This window comes from Salmo salar, chromosome ssa09 (genome assembly GCF_905237065.1).
Source record: "Salmo salar chromosome ssa09, Ssal_v3.1, whole genome shotgun sequence".
NCBI classification, from domain to species: Eukaryota; Metazoa; Chordata; class Actinopteri; order Salmoniformes; family Salmonidae; genus Salmo; species Salmo salar.
Window position 1 is genome coordinate 112,173,655 of NC_059450.1, and position 20,440 is coordinate 112,194,094.

The window sequence follows — 20,440 nt, forward strand, 5'->3', positions numbered from 1 at the left end:
CCTTACCCTGACTCTTACCCTGACTCTTACCCTTACCCTGACTCTTACCCTGACTCTTACCCTTACCCTGACTCTTACCCTGACCCTTACCCTGACTCTTACCCTGACTCTTACCCTGACTCTTACCCTTACCCTGACTCTTACCCTGACTCTTACCCTTACCCTGACTCTTACCCTGACCCTTACCCTGACTCTTACCCTGACTCTTACCCTTACCCTGACTCTTACCCTGACTCTGACCCTTACCCTGACTCTTACCCTGACCCTGACCCTTACCATGACCCTTACCCTGACTCTTACCCTGACTCTTACCCTTACCCTGACTCTTACCCTGACTCTTACCCTTACCCTGACTCTTACCCTGACCCTTACCCTGACTCTTACCCTGACTCTTACCCTTACCCTGACTCTTACCCTGACTCTTACCCTTACCCTGACTCTTACCCTGACTCTTACCCTGACTCTTACCCTGACTCTGACCCTTACCCTGACTCTTACCCTGACCCTGACTCTTACCCTGACCCTTACCCTGACTCTTACCCTGACTCTTACCCTTACCCTGACTCTTACCCTGACTCTTACCCTTACCCTGACTCTTACCCTGACCCTTACCCTGACTCTTACCCTGACTCTTACCCTGACTCTTACCCTTACCCTGACTCTTACCCTTACCCTGACTCTTACCCTGACCCTTACCCTGACTCTTACCCTGACTCTTACCCTTACCCTGACTCTTACCCTGACTCTGACCCTTACCCTGACTCTTACCCTGACCCTGACCCTTACCATGACCCTTACCCTGACTCTTACCCTGACTCTTACCCTTACCCTGACTCTTACCCTGACTCTTACCCTTACCCTGACTCTTACCCTGACCCTTACCCTGACTCTTACCCTTACCCTGACTCTTACCCTGACTCTTACCCTTACCCTGACTCTTACCCTGACTCTTACCCTTACCCTGACTCTTACCCTGACTCTTACCCTTACCCTGACCCTTACCCTGACCCTTACCCTGACTCTTACCCTGACCCTGACTCTTACCCTGACTCTTACCCTTACCCTGACTCTTACCCTGACCCTTACCCTGACTCTTACCCTGACCCTTACCCTAACTCTGACCCTGACTCTGACCCTGACCCTTACCCTGACCCTTACCCTGGCCCTTACCCTGACTCTTACCCTGACCCTGACTCTTACCCTGACTCTTACCCTTACCCTGACTCTTACCCTGACTCTTACCCTGACCCTTACCCTGACACTTACCCTGACTCTTACCCTGACCCTTACCCTGACTCTTACCCTTACCCTGACTCTTACCCTGACTCTTACCCTTACCCTGACTCTTACCCTGACCCTTACCCTTACCCTTACCCTGACTCTTACCCTGACCCTTACCCTGACACTTACCCTGACTCTTACCCTGACCCTGACCCTTACCCTGACTCTTACCCTGACCCTTACCCTGACACTTACCCTTACCCTTACCCTTACCCTGACTCTTACCCTGACCCTTACCCTGACTCTTACCCTGACCCTGACTCTTACCCTGACTCTTACCCTGACCCTTACCCTGACTCTTACCCTGACCCTGACTCTTACCCTGACCCTGACTCTTACCCTGACCCTGACTCTTACCCTGACTCTTACCCTGACCCTTACCCTTACCCTGACTCTTACCCTGACCCTTACCCTGACTCTTACCCTGACCCTTACCCTGACCCTTACCCTGACCCTTACCCTGACTCTTACCCTGACTCTTACCCTGACTCTTACCCTTACCCTGACTCTTACCCTGACCCTTACCCTGACTCTTACCCTGACCCTGACTCTTACCCTGACCCTTACCCTGACCCTTACCCTGACTCTTACCCTGACCCTTACCCTTACCCTGACTCTTACCCTGACCCTGACTCTTACCCTGACCCTTACCCTGACCCTTACCCTGACCCTTACCCTGACCCTGACTCTTACCCTGACCCTTACCCTGACCCTAACTCTTACCCTGACTCTGACCCTTACCCTGACTCTTACCCTGACCCTTACCCTTACCCTGACTCTTACCCTGACTCTTACCCTGACCCTTACCATGACCCTTACCCTGACACTTACCCTGACTCTTACCCTGACCCTTACCCTTACCCTGACTCTTACCCTGACTCTTACCCTGACCCTGACTCTTACCCTGATTCTTACCCTTACCCTTACCCTGACTCTTACCCTGACCCTTACCCTGACCCTTACCCTTACCATGACCCTTACCCTGACACTTACCCTGACCCTGACTCTTACCCTGACCCTTACCCTGACCCTTACCCTTACCCTGACTCTTACTCTCCCACACACACACACTCACCTGTCTGACCAGCAGACAATCTGTATGGAGCTCGGCCCCCTGGGGCACGGTCGACTGCAGTGTCCGTCTCTCCAGAGGCACTGTGGACACCTGGGGGACAGAGGGGGAGGAGAAATCATTGGGGGTGAACCATCAAGGCGGGAGGGACAGTTTGATGTCAGGTAAAAGGTCGTCTCTTGTGAAAGACTGTCGGGGTGGAAGGGGTGTGGACTTGACATCTCAGCCTTTTCCCCTAGAGCCAAATTCACTAGCTGGCCAGAGGTCAAAGTTCACGCCATAGCTGCTTTTTGGTTTACTGAGATTAGGTAAAAGATGACACATGCAGTTGTGGGATAGGATACATGTGCAGGATTGAACATGAAAATGCTTGAGGGGGACATATGAAATCTAAGGATACAGTCTTTACCACTATGATGTAGTCAGATGACTGAGCCCTGTTCCAGTGTGTCAGCACTTGACGAATAACATCTAACCACGAGCTCCGTCGCTGTTCTAATTCATTCAGAAATATTAAGGTCAACAACAGCACATGGCTCAAATATATCCTTCCATACCTAACAGTAAAGATTTCTGGAGAAATACTGCTCTGACTGATGATGCTTGTGTCCCAAATGGCACCGTATTCCCTATGTAGTGCACTACTTGTGACCGAGGCCCAATAGACTCTAGTCCAAGTAGTGCACTATATAGTGGGATAAGGGTGCCATTTGGGACGCACACACACAGAGAACAGCCAAGTCCGCTCCCTCTCTGATCAAGGCTTGGTTCTGATTTACTGGGTCTGCAGTCAGCTGTTTAAAATGCAGCACACTCACAGGAAGCAAGGTGTTCCAAAACATTATTAGGTTTTGGAAGCGAATTAGGTTTGTCCATTAGCTAATGAATTGGAATATCCATTAGGTTGAGCTATGGAGAGACAGCAAATGAAACAGGGACTGTTTGGTTGCTGGGCCTGTGTGTGTGTGTGTGTGTGTGTGTGTGTGTGTGTGTGTGTGTGTGTGTGTGTGTGTGTGTGTGTGTGTGTGTGTGTGTGTGTGTGTGTGTGTGTGTGACGGTAGCAGAGTCATGCATTTAAAAATCAACTCAGGGATCGAGAGCCGAGTCATTTCCCTAAAACCAATTAAAAGCAATTAATGTGAAGTGGCAGTCTTAAGGAGCCACATTAGCGCACTAATTAAGTCACTAATGAGCAAACAGCCACAGGACATTGTGGGAGCAGAAGCACTGGGGGAATGAGGGGTTCAGAACGCGTGTGTGTGTGTCTCTCTGTCCTTCCGTCTTCTCGAAAAACATTGGGTGGCTGGAGCCAGACACAGTCACACGCACATACAGTCAGACCCCCCCCCCCACACACACACACACAGAGACAAGAATGCATTCACTGGCACACGTGAACGCACACACACAACCCCCCAAACACACACAGACACGCTCGTACCCACCGTGAAGTCGTTGTCGGGGAAGAGGAGCAGCTCTCTGAGGGGGTCTTCCTTCAGCTCATCTCCCAGGTCACAGATCACAGCCTCATAGTCCAGAGGGTCTATCAGCTTGGGTTTCTCCTGCTGGAACACACACACACATTTTACTTGACTTATCCCATATGGAAGTGAAATAAACACTTGGGTACTACTTGGGGAAACACAGATGAGATAGCGGTGGACGCAGGATTCAAATCCCGGTCAAAACACACACACACACACACACACACACACACACACACACACACACACACACACACACACACACACACACACACACACACACACACACACACACACACAGAGAGAGAGAATCGCACAGTCAGCCATACATATGACTACTGTAACAGTCACACCATGGAATATCCAACATATTCAACTATTCACAAAAAAGTATTCTACATCTAGGACTTATCCTGCTGTGACACACTGCGAGACAGACAGACAGACGCACAGTCAGCGACCCCACGCTAACATTTCTCTACTATACTGTTCTACAATCCTGACGTATATAAACCTCTCTGAACTGCGCTGATACCCAAAACACTCAGCAATCCCGTCATACACACTGAGAAAAGTCAGCCAGTCAACAAGTGTTCTTCAAATCGAACGCGAGACAAACGGCATAGCTAGGCAAACAGTCTAAACCCCAGGACATCTGTTTATCTTTCACTGGACGGGCATGAAAAGAAACACGAGCTAGAGCTACCACCTCACTTCCTGTGTTTAGACTGTCACCATTGGATCAGCTACATAAACACCAAGGCTGTGTCCCAAACGGAACCCCGTTCCCTACGGACCCTGGCCAAGAGTAGTGCCCTATATAGGGGAGCAGGGTGCCATTTGGAACGCGGGCCCCCAGCCTAGAGGGGCGGGGAAGAGAGAAGTAAAATAGAGGATGAAGTGGGTTACATGTCATGTGCCAAACCAAACCAAAAACATGTAGAGGGAAACCATTTTACTGACAGATGGAGAATATATCACATTAACAGTGATCACAACAGCTCAGAAAACATATTTAATGATAGGTTCTACCTCACCTATTATTTTTGGTTTCTGGTGCTGAATAGTATTTCGATGGATTACATCAGAGATTTAAGCTCTGAAATGACCGTAGGCTGATATAGTACAAAGCCAGACGTTTACAGTACGTTTTAGGTTAAGGGTTAGGCTACACATCTGCACAGCAAATGCTCTCAACAATCCCATCCAGACAGAGCGTTTCACAGAAAGCGAAATGGACTGCACATGATGAGACGAGGCTATTTCGGTCCTCAAAGGAAAGCAGTATGTCTTATTCACCACTGCTAACACAAACTGTGGTCAGAGATGTGGAAAACTGATGACCCCTGTTCTCTCTGTTGACACGCCCGCTGCAGGAGGTTTTCTCCTGCGTTCCGACCACAAGCCCCTGTTCAGTTACACCAGGGGTGTATTCTTTAGTGCACATCGTAGCTAAAACATTTTTCAAAAGGAAAAAGGGTTTCTTATCGGACAAGTTCAGCTAGGTCCCACAGCGTTTGCTTCAGTTTGGTTCCTAGTGAATAGGCCCCTGACACATAAGGGAAAGAGGTAGAACCAAGCAGTCAGTGAGGAATGAAAGCATGACAAAGAATGTGAGAGAAAAACCAAAGACTGAAAAACACCCAGAATCTTTGTTGTGAGGAAGGATCTTGTTGTGATTCCACTGTAAAAAAAAAAAACTAAAAAAAAAAACCCTGAAACAATTTGTTTGTATTAAGTGTACCCGACTGTAAGAGAGAATTACCACTGAGGACAATTGAATTTGTCAACCTCACAGAAATATCTACCAAGACAATATATTTTTCCTGAGTGGCCTGTGGAGAGTGGTCCAGCGGTTAGTGCTGCGTACCCACCCCGGGACACATTTAGCCAACGCTAGCAGTCAGCATGGGTTTTGAATCTGCCTCCCAATCTATCCTACCTTTGATGTCTCCTCTAGCCCTCTTCACTGTCCAATCTCAATATAATAAATAAAACCAACAACAATATATATCTAAATGTCATAGGTGGTCTTCAGCCGAGATTTCCAAATGAACATAAAACAAATATTAACTTCCCTTTGTGGTTCCAGTCAGTAGGGATCTTACCATATAGACAGACCGGTGGGAGGGGCAGAGAAACACAACAAGTCTTTCATAATCAGCATTCATTCACACTGTTGCCAAATCACTTGATCACCCTACTGAGCAGCACTGTGGGCTTGGCCCCTTTGGTTTTGACTCTTGACCTGACCATTGGCACTGAGAGGTCAAATGGCACCCCCTTAGTTTTGGTCCCCCTTTATTCTGGTCAAAAGTAGTGCACTATAGAGGGAGTAGGGTGTCATTGAGACATGGACAAAACCACTGGGGTAATTCTACAACAAAGTGGAAGGAAATAGGCAGTATTTAGACGATAACAGTCAGCTGAAGCTATCTTCCCTGACACCTGCAGTACTATCGGCTCAGTAACACAACAGCTCAGTATTGACTGGGACTATAGAGTGTGTTGTAGTGGGCGTTTTATCAAATCTCAAAGCAGCTTGATACATGCTACATGACACCTACACGTTTGGCACCTAAATTCCCCCAGACAACATCACACCAATACAGTCAAGATGTTGTCAGAGCATTTGTACAAATCGGACGTACGTATAGAGGTGTAAAAGTCCCCTGCTGACAACCTCATAGCTCCAGTTGAAATGTTGTGAACATATAGATCCCATACTGATTGTAGATTGTAGTCCTGTGTGGCTTAGTTGGTAGAGCACAGCACTTGCAGGTTCGATTCCCACGGGGGACCAGTATGAACAAACAGGAAAATGTATTTAAATTGCCCTGGATAAGAACGTCTGCTAAATGACTAAAAGTGTACAGTGGCTTGCGAAAGAATTCACCCACCTTGGCATTTTTCCTATTTTATTGCCTTACAACCTGGAATTAAAATTTATTTTCTGGGGGTTTGTATCATTTCATTTACACAACATGCCTACCACTTTGAAGATGCAAACAATAAATAAGACAAAAAAAATGGAAAACTTGAGCGTGAGTAACTATTTACACCCCCCCCCCCCCAGAGTCAATACTACAGTTGAAGTCGGAAGTTTACATACACTTAGGTTGGAGTCATTAAAACTCATTTTTCAACAACTCCACAAATTTCTTGTTAACAAACTATAGTTTTGGCAAGTCGGTTAGGACATCTACTTTGTGCATGACACAAGTCATTTTTCCAACAATTGTTGGAAACAATACAGACAGATTATTTCACTTATAATTCACTGTATCACAATTCCAGTGGGTCAGAAGTTTACATACACTAAGTTGACTGTGCCTTTAAACAGCTTGGAAAATTCCAGAAAATTATGTCATGGCTTTAGAAGCTTCTGATAGGCTAATTGACATCATTTGAGTCAATTGGAGGTGTACCTGTGGATGTATTTCAAGGCCTACCTTCAAACTCAGTGCCTCTTTACTTGACATCATGGGAAAATCAAAATAAATAAATTGTAGACCTCCACCAGTCTGGTTCATCCTTGGGAGCAATTTCCAAACGGCTGAAGGTACCATGTTCATCTGTACAAACAATAGTACGCAAGTATAAACACCATGGGACCACGCAGCCATCATACCGCTTAGGAAGGAGACGCGTTCTATCTCCTAGAGATGAACGTACTTTGGTGCAAAAAGTGGAAATCAATCCCAGAACAACAGCAAAGGACCCTGTGAAGATGCTGGAGGAAACAGGTACAAAAGTATCTATATCCACAGTAAAACGAGTCCTATATCGACATAACCTGAAAGGCCACTCAGCAAGGAAGAAACAACTGCTCCAAAACCGCCATAAAAAAGCCAGACTACGGTTTGCAACAGCACATGGGGACAAGGCTTGTACTTTTTGGAGAAATGTCCTCTGGTCTGATGAAACAAAAATAGAGGTCTTTGGCCATAATGACCATCATTATGTTTGGAGGAAAAAGGGTGAGGCAAGCTGAAGAACACCATCCCAACCATAAAGCACAGGAGTGGCAGCATCATGTTGTGGGGGTGCTTTGCTGCAGGAGGGACTGGTGCACTTCACAAAATAGATGGCATCATGAGGTAGGAAGATTATGTGGATATATTGAAGCAACATCTCAAGACATCACTCAGGAAGTTAAAGCTTGGTCACAAATGAGTCTTCCAAATGGACTATGACCCCAAGCATACTTCCAGAGTTGTGGCAAAATGGCTTAAGGACAACAAAGTCAAGGTATTGGAGTGGCCATCACAAAGCCCTGACCTCAATCCTATAGAAAATCTGTGGGCAGAACTGAAAAAGCGTGTGCGAGCAAGGAGGCCTACAAACATGACTCAGTTACACCAGCTCTGTCACAAGGAATGGGCATAAATTCACCCAATTTATTGTGGGAAGCTTGTGGAAGGCTACCTGAAATGTTTGACCCAAGTTAAACAATTTAAAGGCAATGCTACCAAATACTAATTGACTGTATGTAAACTTCTGACCCACTGGGAATGTGATGAAATAAATAAAAGCTGAAATAAATCATTCTCTCTACTATTATTCTGACATTTCACATTCTTAAAATAAAGTGGTGATCCCAACTAACCTAAAACAGGGAATTTTTACTAGGATTAAATGTCAGGAACTGTGAAAAACTTCCGACTTCAGCGGAGTCAATCACCACCTTCCGGAGACACCTGAAACCCCACCTCTTCAAGGAATACCTGGGATAGGATAAAGTTATCCTTCTAACCCCCCCCCCCTTAAAAGATTTAGATGCACTATTGTAAGTGGTTGTTCCACTGGATATTATAAGGTGAATGCACCAATTTGTAAGTCGCTCTGGATAAGAGCGTCTGCTAAATTACTTAAATGTAAATGTAAATGTATGTATAGCCACCTTTCGCAGCAATTACAGCTGCAAGTCTCTTGGGGTATGTCTCTATAAGCTTGGCACATCTAGCCACTGGGATTTTTGCCCATTCTTCAAGGCAAAACTGCTGCAGCTCCTTCAAGTTGGATGGGTTCCGCTGGTGTACAGAAATCTTTAAGTCATACCACAGATTGTCAATTGGATTGAGGTCTGGGGTTTGACTAGGCCATTGCAAGACATTTAAATGTTTCCCTTTAAACCACTCGAGTGTTGCTTTAGCAGTATGCTTAGGGTCATTGTCCTGCTGGAAGGTAAACCTCCATCCCAGTCTCAAATCTCTGGAAGACTGAAACAGATTTCCCTCAAGAATTTCCTTGTATTTAGCGCCATCCATCATTCCTTCAATTTTGACCAGTTTCCCAGTCCCTGCCGATGACAAACATCCCCACAGCATGATGCTGCCACCACCATGCTTCACTGTGGGGATGGTGTTCTCGGGGTGATGAGAGGTGTTGGGTTTGCGCCAGACATAGCATTTTCCTTGATGGCCAAAAAGCTCAATTTTAGTCCCCAACCCTGATCTGTACTTCTCCAGAACTTTGTCCCTGACCTGTTTGGAGAGCTCCTTGGTCTTCATGGTGCCGCATGCTTGGTGGTGCCCCTTGCTTAGTGGTGTTGCAGACTCTGGGGCCTTTCAGAACAGGTGTATATATACTGAGATCATGTGACACTTAAATAAAGTCCACCTGTGTGCAATCTAACTAATTACGTGACTTCTGAAGGTAATTGGTTGCACCAGATCTTATTTAGGGGCTTCATAGCAAAGGGGGTGAATACATAAGCATGCACCACTTTTCCATTTTTTTAAATTTATTTACTGAAGCAAGTAATTGTTTTTCATTTCACTTCACCAATTTGGACTATTTTGTGTATGTCCATTACATGAAATCCAAATAAAAATCTATTTAAATTACAGGTTGTAATGCAACAAAATAGGAAAAACGCCAAGGGAGATGAATACTTTTGCAAGGCACTGTAAATGGCCACTCCACTGGATAGAAACTCCGATACACATAGGGAGCAATACTGTGTGTATCAGGTTCCAGATATCAACACACCGATCAGATAGCCAGTGACTCTCTATTTGACTAACTAGTATTAGGCTAAGGCTAGCAATGTCCAACTCCAACCTGTGCCATATCGGTTAGCCTCATATTGACAGACAGATGCGGTGTAGAGTGAAGTTTCTGATAGAGACTTGGTTCAGTTTTGCCTTTCACCCACTCATGATTAAGGTTAGGAATGGGAAGCTGATTCTTGATCTTTACCTAGGTGAACTTCACCCCAGATCGACAAGTGCAACAGAGAGGAAAAGGAAGCCCAGGGAAATAAAAACACAAAGATACGGCAATGCACGAGAGAGAGAGAGCATACATACAACGCTCAGCCGGTTGAAATCGTTCCGCACACGCCTGCTCTTATCCCTGTTCTTCCTTCGGAACGTGATCTTACTCCTGAAACTCATCCTGATTCAAACAGGAGACTACTACACACGGATACCGATGACACGGACACCACTGACACGGGTAGAGACGGGGACACGGACAGGACATGTGTTCCAGCAGGCAGAAGCAGAAGGTCCATTGAAGGGTGTGTGAGACCTGTCGGAGCGGGTGGTGCCCAAGGAGGAAGTAGATGCTTGATGTCACACGGTGACAGAGGAGGTGCAGCAAGGGGAAACTGACAACAACAAAAAAATCCAACCACCAAATGTGTCTCTCTTCCGTTTCTCTCTATCTCTGTTCTTACTCTCACCACATTTTTGGGTCGGATTCCCGCTGGGGCCGCCCATGTGAAAATGTACGCAAGCACTACTATAAGTCACTTTGGATAAAAACATCTGATAAATGGCATTGATTAAATCGTCATTATTATTATACTGTATTAGATACAGTAGCCATAGTAACATTACTGGGTAATACTTAGTAGTGGAAGTACAGCTCTGTAACACTGACACTACAGTACGTAGACACATTGGTCTAGACTAGACTGACAACATCTCCCCACTACGTCACACAACTGAATTCTTACAAACTGCCATTCTGACACTCTCAGTTACGATCTCGTCTCCTTGGTTGTAATCAATGCCACACCCTCTCACTCTCTTTCTTTTCACAAACACGCATGCACACTCACAGGCAAGACCTATATGTGTGTGTCCGATGTGTGTGAACTACAACTTCCTTTATTCGCCAGAGAAGGGGTGCATTTATAAACCAAGACCAATAAGTGCATGCGAGGACACGCATTTACATTTGAGTTATTTAGCAGACGCTCTTATCCAGAGTGACTTACAGGAGTTAAGTGCCTTGCTCAAGGGCACATAAACATCATTTTCACCTAGCCTCTCTAGGGTAGGAGGCAGTATTTGCACGGCCAGATAAAAAACGTACCCGATTTAATCTGGTTATTACTACTGGTTATTACTACTGCATATAATTGTTTGATTTGGATAGAAAACACCCTAAAGTTTCTAAAACTGTTTGAATGGTGTCTGTGAGTATAACAGAACTCATATGGCAGGCAAAAACCTGAGAAGATTCCTTACAAGAAGTTCCCTCTCTGACCATTTCTTGGCCTTCTACACTCTCTTTATTGAAAACTGAGGATCTCTGCTGTAACGTGACACTTCCTACGGCTCCCATAGGCTCTCAGAAGGCGGCAGAACGGGGAATGATGACTCTGCAGGCCATGGCTGAAAAACAGTAGCGCATTTGGATAGTGGTCGATCAGAGAACAATGAGACTGGGGCGCGTGCACGAGTCGACACCATGTTTTTATTTTTTCGTCTTTGAACGAAAACAGGGTTTCCCGGTCGGAATATTATCGCTTTTTTACGAGAAAAATCGCATAAAAATTGATTTTAAACAGCGGTTGACATGCTTCGAAGTACGGTAATGGAATATTTAGAATTTTTTTGTCACGAAACGCGTTGGGCGCGTCACCCTTCGTCACCCTTCGGATAGTGTCTTGAACGCACGAACAAAACAGAGGATATTTGAACATAACTATGGATTATTTTGAACCAAACCAACATTTGTTATTGAAGTAGAAGTCCTGGGAGTGCATTCTGACGAAGAACAGCAAAGGTAATCCAATTTTTCTTATAGTAAATCGGAGTTTGGTGAGGGCCAAACTTGGTGGGTGTCAAAATAGCAAGCCCGTGATGGCGAGCTATCTACTCAGAATATTGCAAAATGTGCTTTTGCCGAAAAGCTATTTTAAAATCGGACATAGCGATTGCATAGAGGAGTTCTGTATCTATAATTCTTAAAATAATTGTTATGTTTTTTGTGAACGTTTATTGTGAGTAATTTAGTAAATTCACCGGAAGTTTGCGGTGGGTATGCTAGTTCTGAACGTCACATGCTAATGTAAAAAGCTGGTTTTTGATATAAATATGAACTTGATTGAACAAAACATGCATGTATTGTATAACATAATGTCCTAGGAGTGTCATCTGATGAAGATCATCAAAGGTTAGTGCTGCATTTAGCTGTGGTTTGGGTTTATGTGACATTATATGCTAGCTTGAAAAATGGGTGTCTGATTATTTCTGGCTGGGTACTCTGCTGACATAATCTAATGTTTTGCTTTCGTTGTAAAGCCTTTTTGAAATCGGACAGTGTGGTTAGATTAACGAGAGTCTTGTCTTTAAAATGGTGTAAAATAGTCATATGTTTGAGAAATTGAAGTAATAGCATTTCTAAGGTATTTGAATATCGCGCCACGGGATTCCACTGGCTGTTGAGTAGGTGGGACAATTTCGTCCCACATACCCTAGAGAGGCTAGTCAGCTCAGAGATTCAAACCAGCAACCATTCGGTTTCTGGCCCAGCGCTTTAAACCTCCAGGCTACCTGCCACCCATATATACATACAGTTCCTTCAGAAAGTACTCGATTTATTCAAAATGTTTTGTTTTACAGCCTGAATTAAAAATGGGTAAGTCTTGGTGGTTGATCATTGCTAGACAACCATTTCCAAGTCTTGCCATAGATTTTCAAGCAGATTTAAGTCAAAACTGTAACTCAGCCACTCAGGACATTCAGTGCCTTCTTGGCAAGCAACTCCAGTGTAGATTTGGCCTTTCACCCTACTGAAAGGTGAATTAATCTCCCAGTGTCTGGTGGAAAGCAGACTGAATCAGGTTTTCCTCTTGGATTTTACCTGTGCTTAGCTCCATTCCATTTTTTTTTAATGCTTAACGATGACAAGCATACCCATAACAAGATGCAGCCACCACTGTGGTTGAAAATATGGGGAGTGGTACTCAGTAATGTGCCTCAAACGTAACACTTTGTATTCAGGACAAAAAGTTAATTACGTTGCCACATTTTTTGCAGTATTACTTTAGTGCCTTGTTGCAAAAGAGGAAGCATGCTTTGGAATATTTTTATTCTATACAGGCTTCCTTCTTTTCACTCTGTCGTTTAGGTTAGTATTGTGGAGTAACTACAATGTTGTTGACCCATCCTCAGATTTATCCTATCACAGCCATTAAACTCTAGTTGTTTTAAAGTCACCATTGGCCTCATGGTGAAATCCCTGAGCGGCTTCCTTCCTCTTCGGCAACTGAGTTAGGACGGACACCTGTATCTTTGTAGTGACTGGGTGTATTGATACACCATCCAAAGTGTAATTAATAACGTCACCATGCTGAAAGGGATATTGAATGTTTGCTTTTTTTATTTTTACCTATCTACCAATAGGTGTCCTTCTTTGCTAGGCATTTCATTGCAGAACTGAGAGCTGTCAGCTGCCAACCAGTTTGAAGAACTGACCCTGTTGCGTCACAGCCTCTGAGCCTGTGTCCCACACCCTACATAGCGCACTACTGTACTTTTGACCAGGGCTCGTTGGGCTCTGTCAAAAGTAGTGCACTACAGAGGGAATAGGGTGCCATTTGGAGGCAACCTGAGTCTGAGTGCTGTTAGCCTGATTACATAAGCTACTGTAAGATCGTTTTATGTTATTGATCATTTAAAAAGAGGAGAAAATGCTATCGATTTTTACTCTCTCCGTCCATTGGTGGTAAATACAACACCAGGGAAAAGCACCAAAAATACACCACCATGGGACAAGAGTTTAAAGCTGTAATGCAGCATGACTTTGACACAAACCAACACATGAGAAGAATGATACGGATAGGGGTTACAGGAAGAGTCAGACACTGAATGGGAGAGAGGAGATGAGGGTTACATCCAAAATGGCACCCTATTCAATACATAGTGCATTACTTTTGACGAGGGCCCATAGGACTCTAGACAAAAGTAGTGCACTATATAGGAACAATAGAGTGCCATTTGGGAGACACATACCCAGCTCAATAACTCTCCAGGCATATGTTAGTGTAACCGATGTGAAATGGCTAGCTAGTTAGCGGTGGTGCGCGCCAATAGCGTTTCAATCGGTGACGTCACTCGCTCTGAGACCTTGAAGTAGTTGTTCCCCTTGCTCTGCAAGGGCCGCGGCTTTTGTGGAGAGATGGGTAACGATGCCTCGAGGGTGGCTGTCGTCAATGTGTGCAGAGGGTCCCTGGTTCAAGCCCAGGTTGGGGCGAGGAGAGAGACGGAAGCTATACTGTTACATTGGTGCCATGACCCGGATCACTGGTTGCTGCAGAAAAGGAGGAGGTCAAAAGGGGGGCTCACAGTATAGCTTCCGTCCCTCTCCTCGCCCCTACCTGGGCTCGAACCAGGTAGCCCTTAACTATCAATTCAGGTCAAGAATAAAAACTTTACTAAATAAACTAAAGTAAAAAATTAAATACAAAAAGTAACACAATAATATAACAATACCGAGGCTATATACAGGGGGTACCGGTACCGAATCAATGTGGGGGGGGGTACAGGTTTGTCGAGGTAATCTATACATGTAGGTTGGGGTAAAGTGACTATGCATAGGTAAGCAGCAAGTTGCAGCAGTGTAAAAACAAAGGGGGGGTGTCAATGTAAGTAGTCCGGGTGGCCATTTGATTAATTGTTCAGCAGTCTTATGGCTTGGGGGTAGAAGCTGTTAAAGAGCCTTTTGGACCTAGACTTGGTTCTCCGGTACCGCTTGCCATACAGTAGCAGGGAGAACGGTCTATGACTTGGGTGACTGGAGTCTTTGACAATTTTTTGGGCCTTCCTCTGACTATATAGGTCCTGGATGTCAGGAAGCTTGGCCCCAGTGATGTACTGGGCCGTATGCACTACCCTCTGTAGCGCCTTACGGCCCAGGATGCTGAGCAGTTGCCATTCCAGGTGGTGATGCAAACCGGTCAGGATGCTCTCGATGGTGCAGCTGTAATTAGTACCACAAAGATGGTTGGAGGTCCACACATCAGGGAATGTTTTACTTGATTAGGAATACATGTTGTTTTAAAACTCTTCCATAGATAATAATAAAAATATAGATAATAGAAAATACATCTTTGTGGTAGTAAATCAAAGCTAAAATTTTAATTACATTTCAATGTCAATGGTGTAACAGCTAATTGCAGGTCCATTCTATGGATTCTATTTCTATGATTTAATTGACGCCTACCCTGTGTTCAAGATTATGCTGTGTCTCAACCGATGGCTGGCACAACACAAACACCTCAGATTATGTAAACTAGGATCTAAGCTACAACATATGTGAAGAAAAAGAAAATCAGTTTATAGATGTTTTGATAATTGATGTTAAAGGTGTCTCACACTCCATATGTTATGTACCTCTATCTTCTCTCTAGCTAGCCCTCTCCTGCTCTTAGCAACAGTTAGACCACAAACCACTTTTCTCTGGCAGATCAGGGAAACAGTCTCACACACACACACACACACACACACACACACACACACACACACACACACACACACACACACACACACACACACACACACACACACACACACACACACACACACACACACACACACACACGTGAGATTAATGATTGACACCTCTAAACTTCCAGTCAGTAATTTGCCTCCAATGCTCCTTATAGAACACATCACTGCACTCTATACTCCTCTGTAAACTGGTCATCTCTGTATACCTGACGCAAGACCCACTGGTTGATGCTTATTTATAAAACCCTCTTAGGCCTTCCTTCCCCCTATCTGAGATACTGTACCTACTGCCTCCCTCATCCTCCACATACAACACCCGTTCTGCCAGTAACATTCTGTTAAAGGTCCCCAAAGCACACACATCCCTGGGTCACTCCTCTTTTCAGTTCGCTGCAGCTAGCGACTGGACGAGCTGCAAAAAAGGTCTCTCTTAATTCAAAGACTCAATTATGGACACTCTTACTGACAGTTGTGGCTGCTTTGCGTGATGTATTGTTGTCTCTACCTTCTTGCCCTTTGTGCTGTTGTCTGTGCCCAATAATGTTCGTACCATGTTTTGAGCTGCTACCATGTTGTGCTGCTGCCATGTTGTGTTGCTACCATGCTGTGTTGTCATGTATTGCTGCTATGCATGCTGTGTTGTTGACTGAAGTCTCTCTTTATGTAGTGTTGTTGTCTCTCTTGTCGTGATGTGTGTTTTGTCCTACATTTTTATTTTTAACCCCAGTCCCTGTCCCCGCAGGAGGCCTTTTGCCTTTTGGTAGGCTGTCATTGTAAATAAGAATTTGTTCTTAACGGACTTACCTAGATAAATAGAGGTTAAATAAAAAAATACAGAAATCAGTCACTTGAAATTAATTCATTAGGCCCTAATCTATGGATTTGACGTGACTGGGAATAATGATATGCATTTGTTGGTCACAGATACCTTTAAAGTGGATAGTGGCTCAGAAAACCAGTCAGTACCTGGTGTGCCCACCATTTGCCTCATGCAGCGCAGCACACCTCCTTCGCATTGAGTTGACCAGGCTGTTGATTGTGGCCTGTGGAATGTTGTCCCAATCCTCTTCAAAGGCTGTGCGAAGTTGCTTGATATTTGCAGGAGCTGGAACACTCTGCGTACACGTCGATCCAGAGCATCCCAAACATGCTCAATGGTTGACATGTCTGGTGAGTATGTAGGCCATGGAAGAACTGTCCCATTTTCAGCATCCAGGAATTGTGTACAGATCCTTGCATTATCATGCTGAAACATGAAGTGATGGGACAATGGGCCTCAGGATCTCGTCACAGTATCTCTGTGCATTCAAAATGTCATCGATAAAATGCAATTGTGTTCGTTGTTCATAACTTATTCCTGCCCATACCATAACCCCACCGCCACCATGGGGCACTTTGTTCACAACGTTGACATCAGCAAACTGCTCGCCCACACGAGGCCATATATGCTGTCTGCCAGGTACAGTTGAAACCGGGATTCATCCATGACGAGCACACTTCTCCAGCGTGCCAGTGGCCATCAAAGGTAGGCATTTGCCCACTGAAGTCGGTTACGACGCCGAAACTGCAGTCAGGTCAAGACCCTAGTGAGGACGACGAGCACATAGATGATCTTCGCTGAGACGGTTTCGGACAGTTTGTGCCGAAATGATTAGGTTGTGCAAACCCACAGTTTCATCAGCTGTCCGAGTGGCTGGTCTCAGACGACCCCGCAGGTGAAGAAGCCTGATGTGGAGGTCCTGGGCTGCCGTGGTTACAAGTGGTCTGCGGTTGTGAGGCCGATTGGAACGTGGTCTGACAAATTCTCTGAAATGACGTTGTAGGCGGCTAATGGTAGCGAAATGAACATCAAATTCTCTGGCAACAGCTCTGGTGGACAATTGTACGCTCCCTCAAAACAGGAGACATCTGTGGTATTTGGTTGCGTGACAAAACTGCACATTTTAGAGTGGCCTTTTATTGTCCCCAGCACAAGGTGCACCTGTGTAATGATCATGCTGTTTAATCAGCGTCTTGATATGCCACACCTGTTAGGTGGATGGATTATCTTGGCAAAGGAGAAATGCTCACTAACAGGGATGTAAACAAATTTGTGCACAAAAGTTGAGAGAAATAAGCTTTTTGTGCATATGGAACATTTCTGGGATCTTTTATTTCAGCTCATGAAACATGGGACCAACACTTTACAAGTTGCATTTCTATTTTTGTTCAGTGTATTTTGAGTTCCATAATTGCTCAATATTTAGAAAATCTCAGTCAGTGTGTATCAACAGGCTCTGTTACATACCGACTCATTAAGTCCTTTAACGAGCTGCTAAAACACCTGCAGCCCATCAAACATCCCCCCCCCATTCCGCTCCAGCTGTCTGGGCTGCTTCCACATCCCACCCAACAGCCCCATTCTCCCTCTTTTCTCCCATTCTTTTCTCCCAGCCCTGTGCTGATTCTCAGTAAACTGCAGCTGTGCAGGATCAAAATAGAACGAGCGCAGCGCCTTAGAATTAGCAGCAACTGCTAATCAAACAGGGGCGTGAACGAGAGAGGGAGAGAGAAAATGTAAGAGAAAGACAGAGAGAGCAAGAGAGAGAGAGACAAAATAGAATGAGGGAGGGAGAGAGAGAAAATAGAGAGAAAGAGAGGGGATGCGAGAAAACACATGACAGAAGGAAATTGATGAAAAGGAGAGCTGACAAAGAAGGTCCAAGACTATACAATATCTCAGAGTTTGACCACCAGTAGAAGCTGGTGAATGTCTATCTCAATTACAATCTTTGTTTACATCCAAAATGGCACCCTATCCCTTTATTGTGGACTACTTTTGACCAGGACCCATAGGGCTCTGGTCGAAAGTAGTGCACAGTACTATGTAGGAAATAGGTTGCTGTTTGGGAGGCAGTAATAGTCTGCTGTGTAATGGGAGCCAGAGTGTGTATGTTTCCTAGTGCTGAGACAGCACAGGACAGGGTCCAGGATCAGACTGCAGCTATCGCCATCTGGATCACATCTACTGCAGAGAGCGAGAGAGGGTGAAAGAGAGGGGGGAGAGAGGGTGGGGAGAGAGAAAGAGAGAGGGGGAGATATGGGGGAGGGGGGAGATCGAGGGACAGAGAGAATGAGAGGGGAGAGATGTGGATGGAGAGGGTGGAAGAGAGTAAAAAGAGGGCTGGAGAGTAAAAAAAGTGAGAATATCATACTCTTATGAACAGGGGAAGGAGGCAGATAAAAAAATATATATATATTATTGTCACATAAACCAGATAGGTGCTGTGAAATGTGTTGTTTTACAGGTTCAGCCATAGGTTTCCCTGGAGAAAGTTAGGGTTAAGTGCTTTGCTCAAGGGTACATCAACAGATTCTTTACCTTGTCGGCTTGGGTGTTCAAACCAGCAACCTTTTGGTTACTGGCCCAACACTCTAACCGCTACGTTACCTGCCGAGAGAGGGAGGAGATAGAGAAGCAGAGATGAGGGAGAGGAATGGCAGGAACTGCAGTACACTGAACAAAAATATAAACATAACAAGCAACCATTTCAACGATTTTACTGAGTTCCAGTTCATATAAGGAAATCAGTCAATTTAAATAAATGAATTTTGCCGTAATCTATGAATTTCACAAGACTGGGCAGGAGCGCAGCCATGGGTGGGCCTCGGAGAGCCCACCGCCTAGGGAGCCAGGCCCACCCACTGGGGAACCAGAACCAGCCAATCAGAATTCGTTTTTCCCCCACACAAGGGCTTTATTACAGACAGACATACTCCTCAGTTTTATTAGCTGTCTGGGTGGCTGGTCTCAGACGATCCCGCAGGTGAAACGGCCGGATGTGGAGGTCCTGGGCCGGCATGGTTACACGTGGTCTGCGGATGTGAGGCCGGTTGGACGTACTGACAAATTACATTGGAAGTGACTTATGGTAGAGAAATGAACATTCAATTATTTGGCAACAGCTCTGGTGCACACTCCTGCAGTCAGCATGTCAATTGCACTCTCTCACAAAACATCTGTGGCATTGTGTTGTGTGACAAAACTGCACATTTTAGAGTGGCCTTTTATTGCCCCCAGCACAAGGTGCATCTGTGTAATGATCATGCTCGTCACACACCAGTCAGGTGGATGGATTATCTTGGCAAAGGGGAAATGCTCACTAACAAGGATGTAAACATATTTGTGCACAACATTTGAGAGAAATAAGCTTTTTGTGCATATGGAAAATGTCTGGGATCTTTTATTTCAGCTCATGAAACACACTTTACATGTTGCTTTTATATTTTTGTTCAATATACAGTTGAAGTCGGAAGTTTACATACACTTAGGTTGGAGTCATTAAAACTCATTTTTCCACCACTCCACAAATTTCTTGTTAACAAACTATAGTTTTGGCAAGTCGGTTAGGACATCTACTTTGTGCATGACACAAGTCATTTTTCCAACAATTGTTTAAAGACAGATTATTTCACTTATCACAATTCCAGTGGGTCAGAAGTTTACATACGCTAAGTTGACTGTGCCTTTATACAGCTTGGAAAATTCCAGAAAATTATGTCATGGCTTTAGAAGCTTCTTATAGGCTAATTGACATCATTTGAGTCAATTGGAGGTGCACCTGAGGATGTATTTCAAGGCCTACCTTCAAACTCAGTGCCTCTTTGCTTGACATCATGGGAAAATCAAAATAAATCAGCCAAGACCTCAGAAAAGAAATTGTGCAGGTCTGGTGGAGGTCTGGTTCATCCTTGGGAACAATTTCCAAACACCTGAAGGTACCATGTTCATCTGTGCAAACAATAGTATACAATTATAAACACCATGGGACCACGCAGCCATCATACCACTCAGGAAGGAGACGCGTTCT

General features: G+C 44.9%; 1 protein-coding gene across 1 annotated transcript in view; it reads right to left on the reverse strand.

Annotated features, from left to right (window-relative positions):
* Positions 1–20,440, reverse strand: part of dock10 (dedicator of cytokinesis 10) — a 127,376-nt gene that overhangs the window by 103,203 nt on the left and 3,733 nt on the right. Inside the window, 2 exon segments of the mRNA XM_045724330.1 lie at positions 2,357–2,446; positions 3,799–3,918. Of these exon segments, the coding sequence (XP_045580286.1) occupies positions 2,357–2,446; positions 3,799–3,918 (210 nt within the window).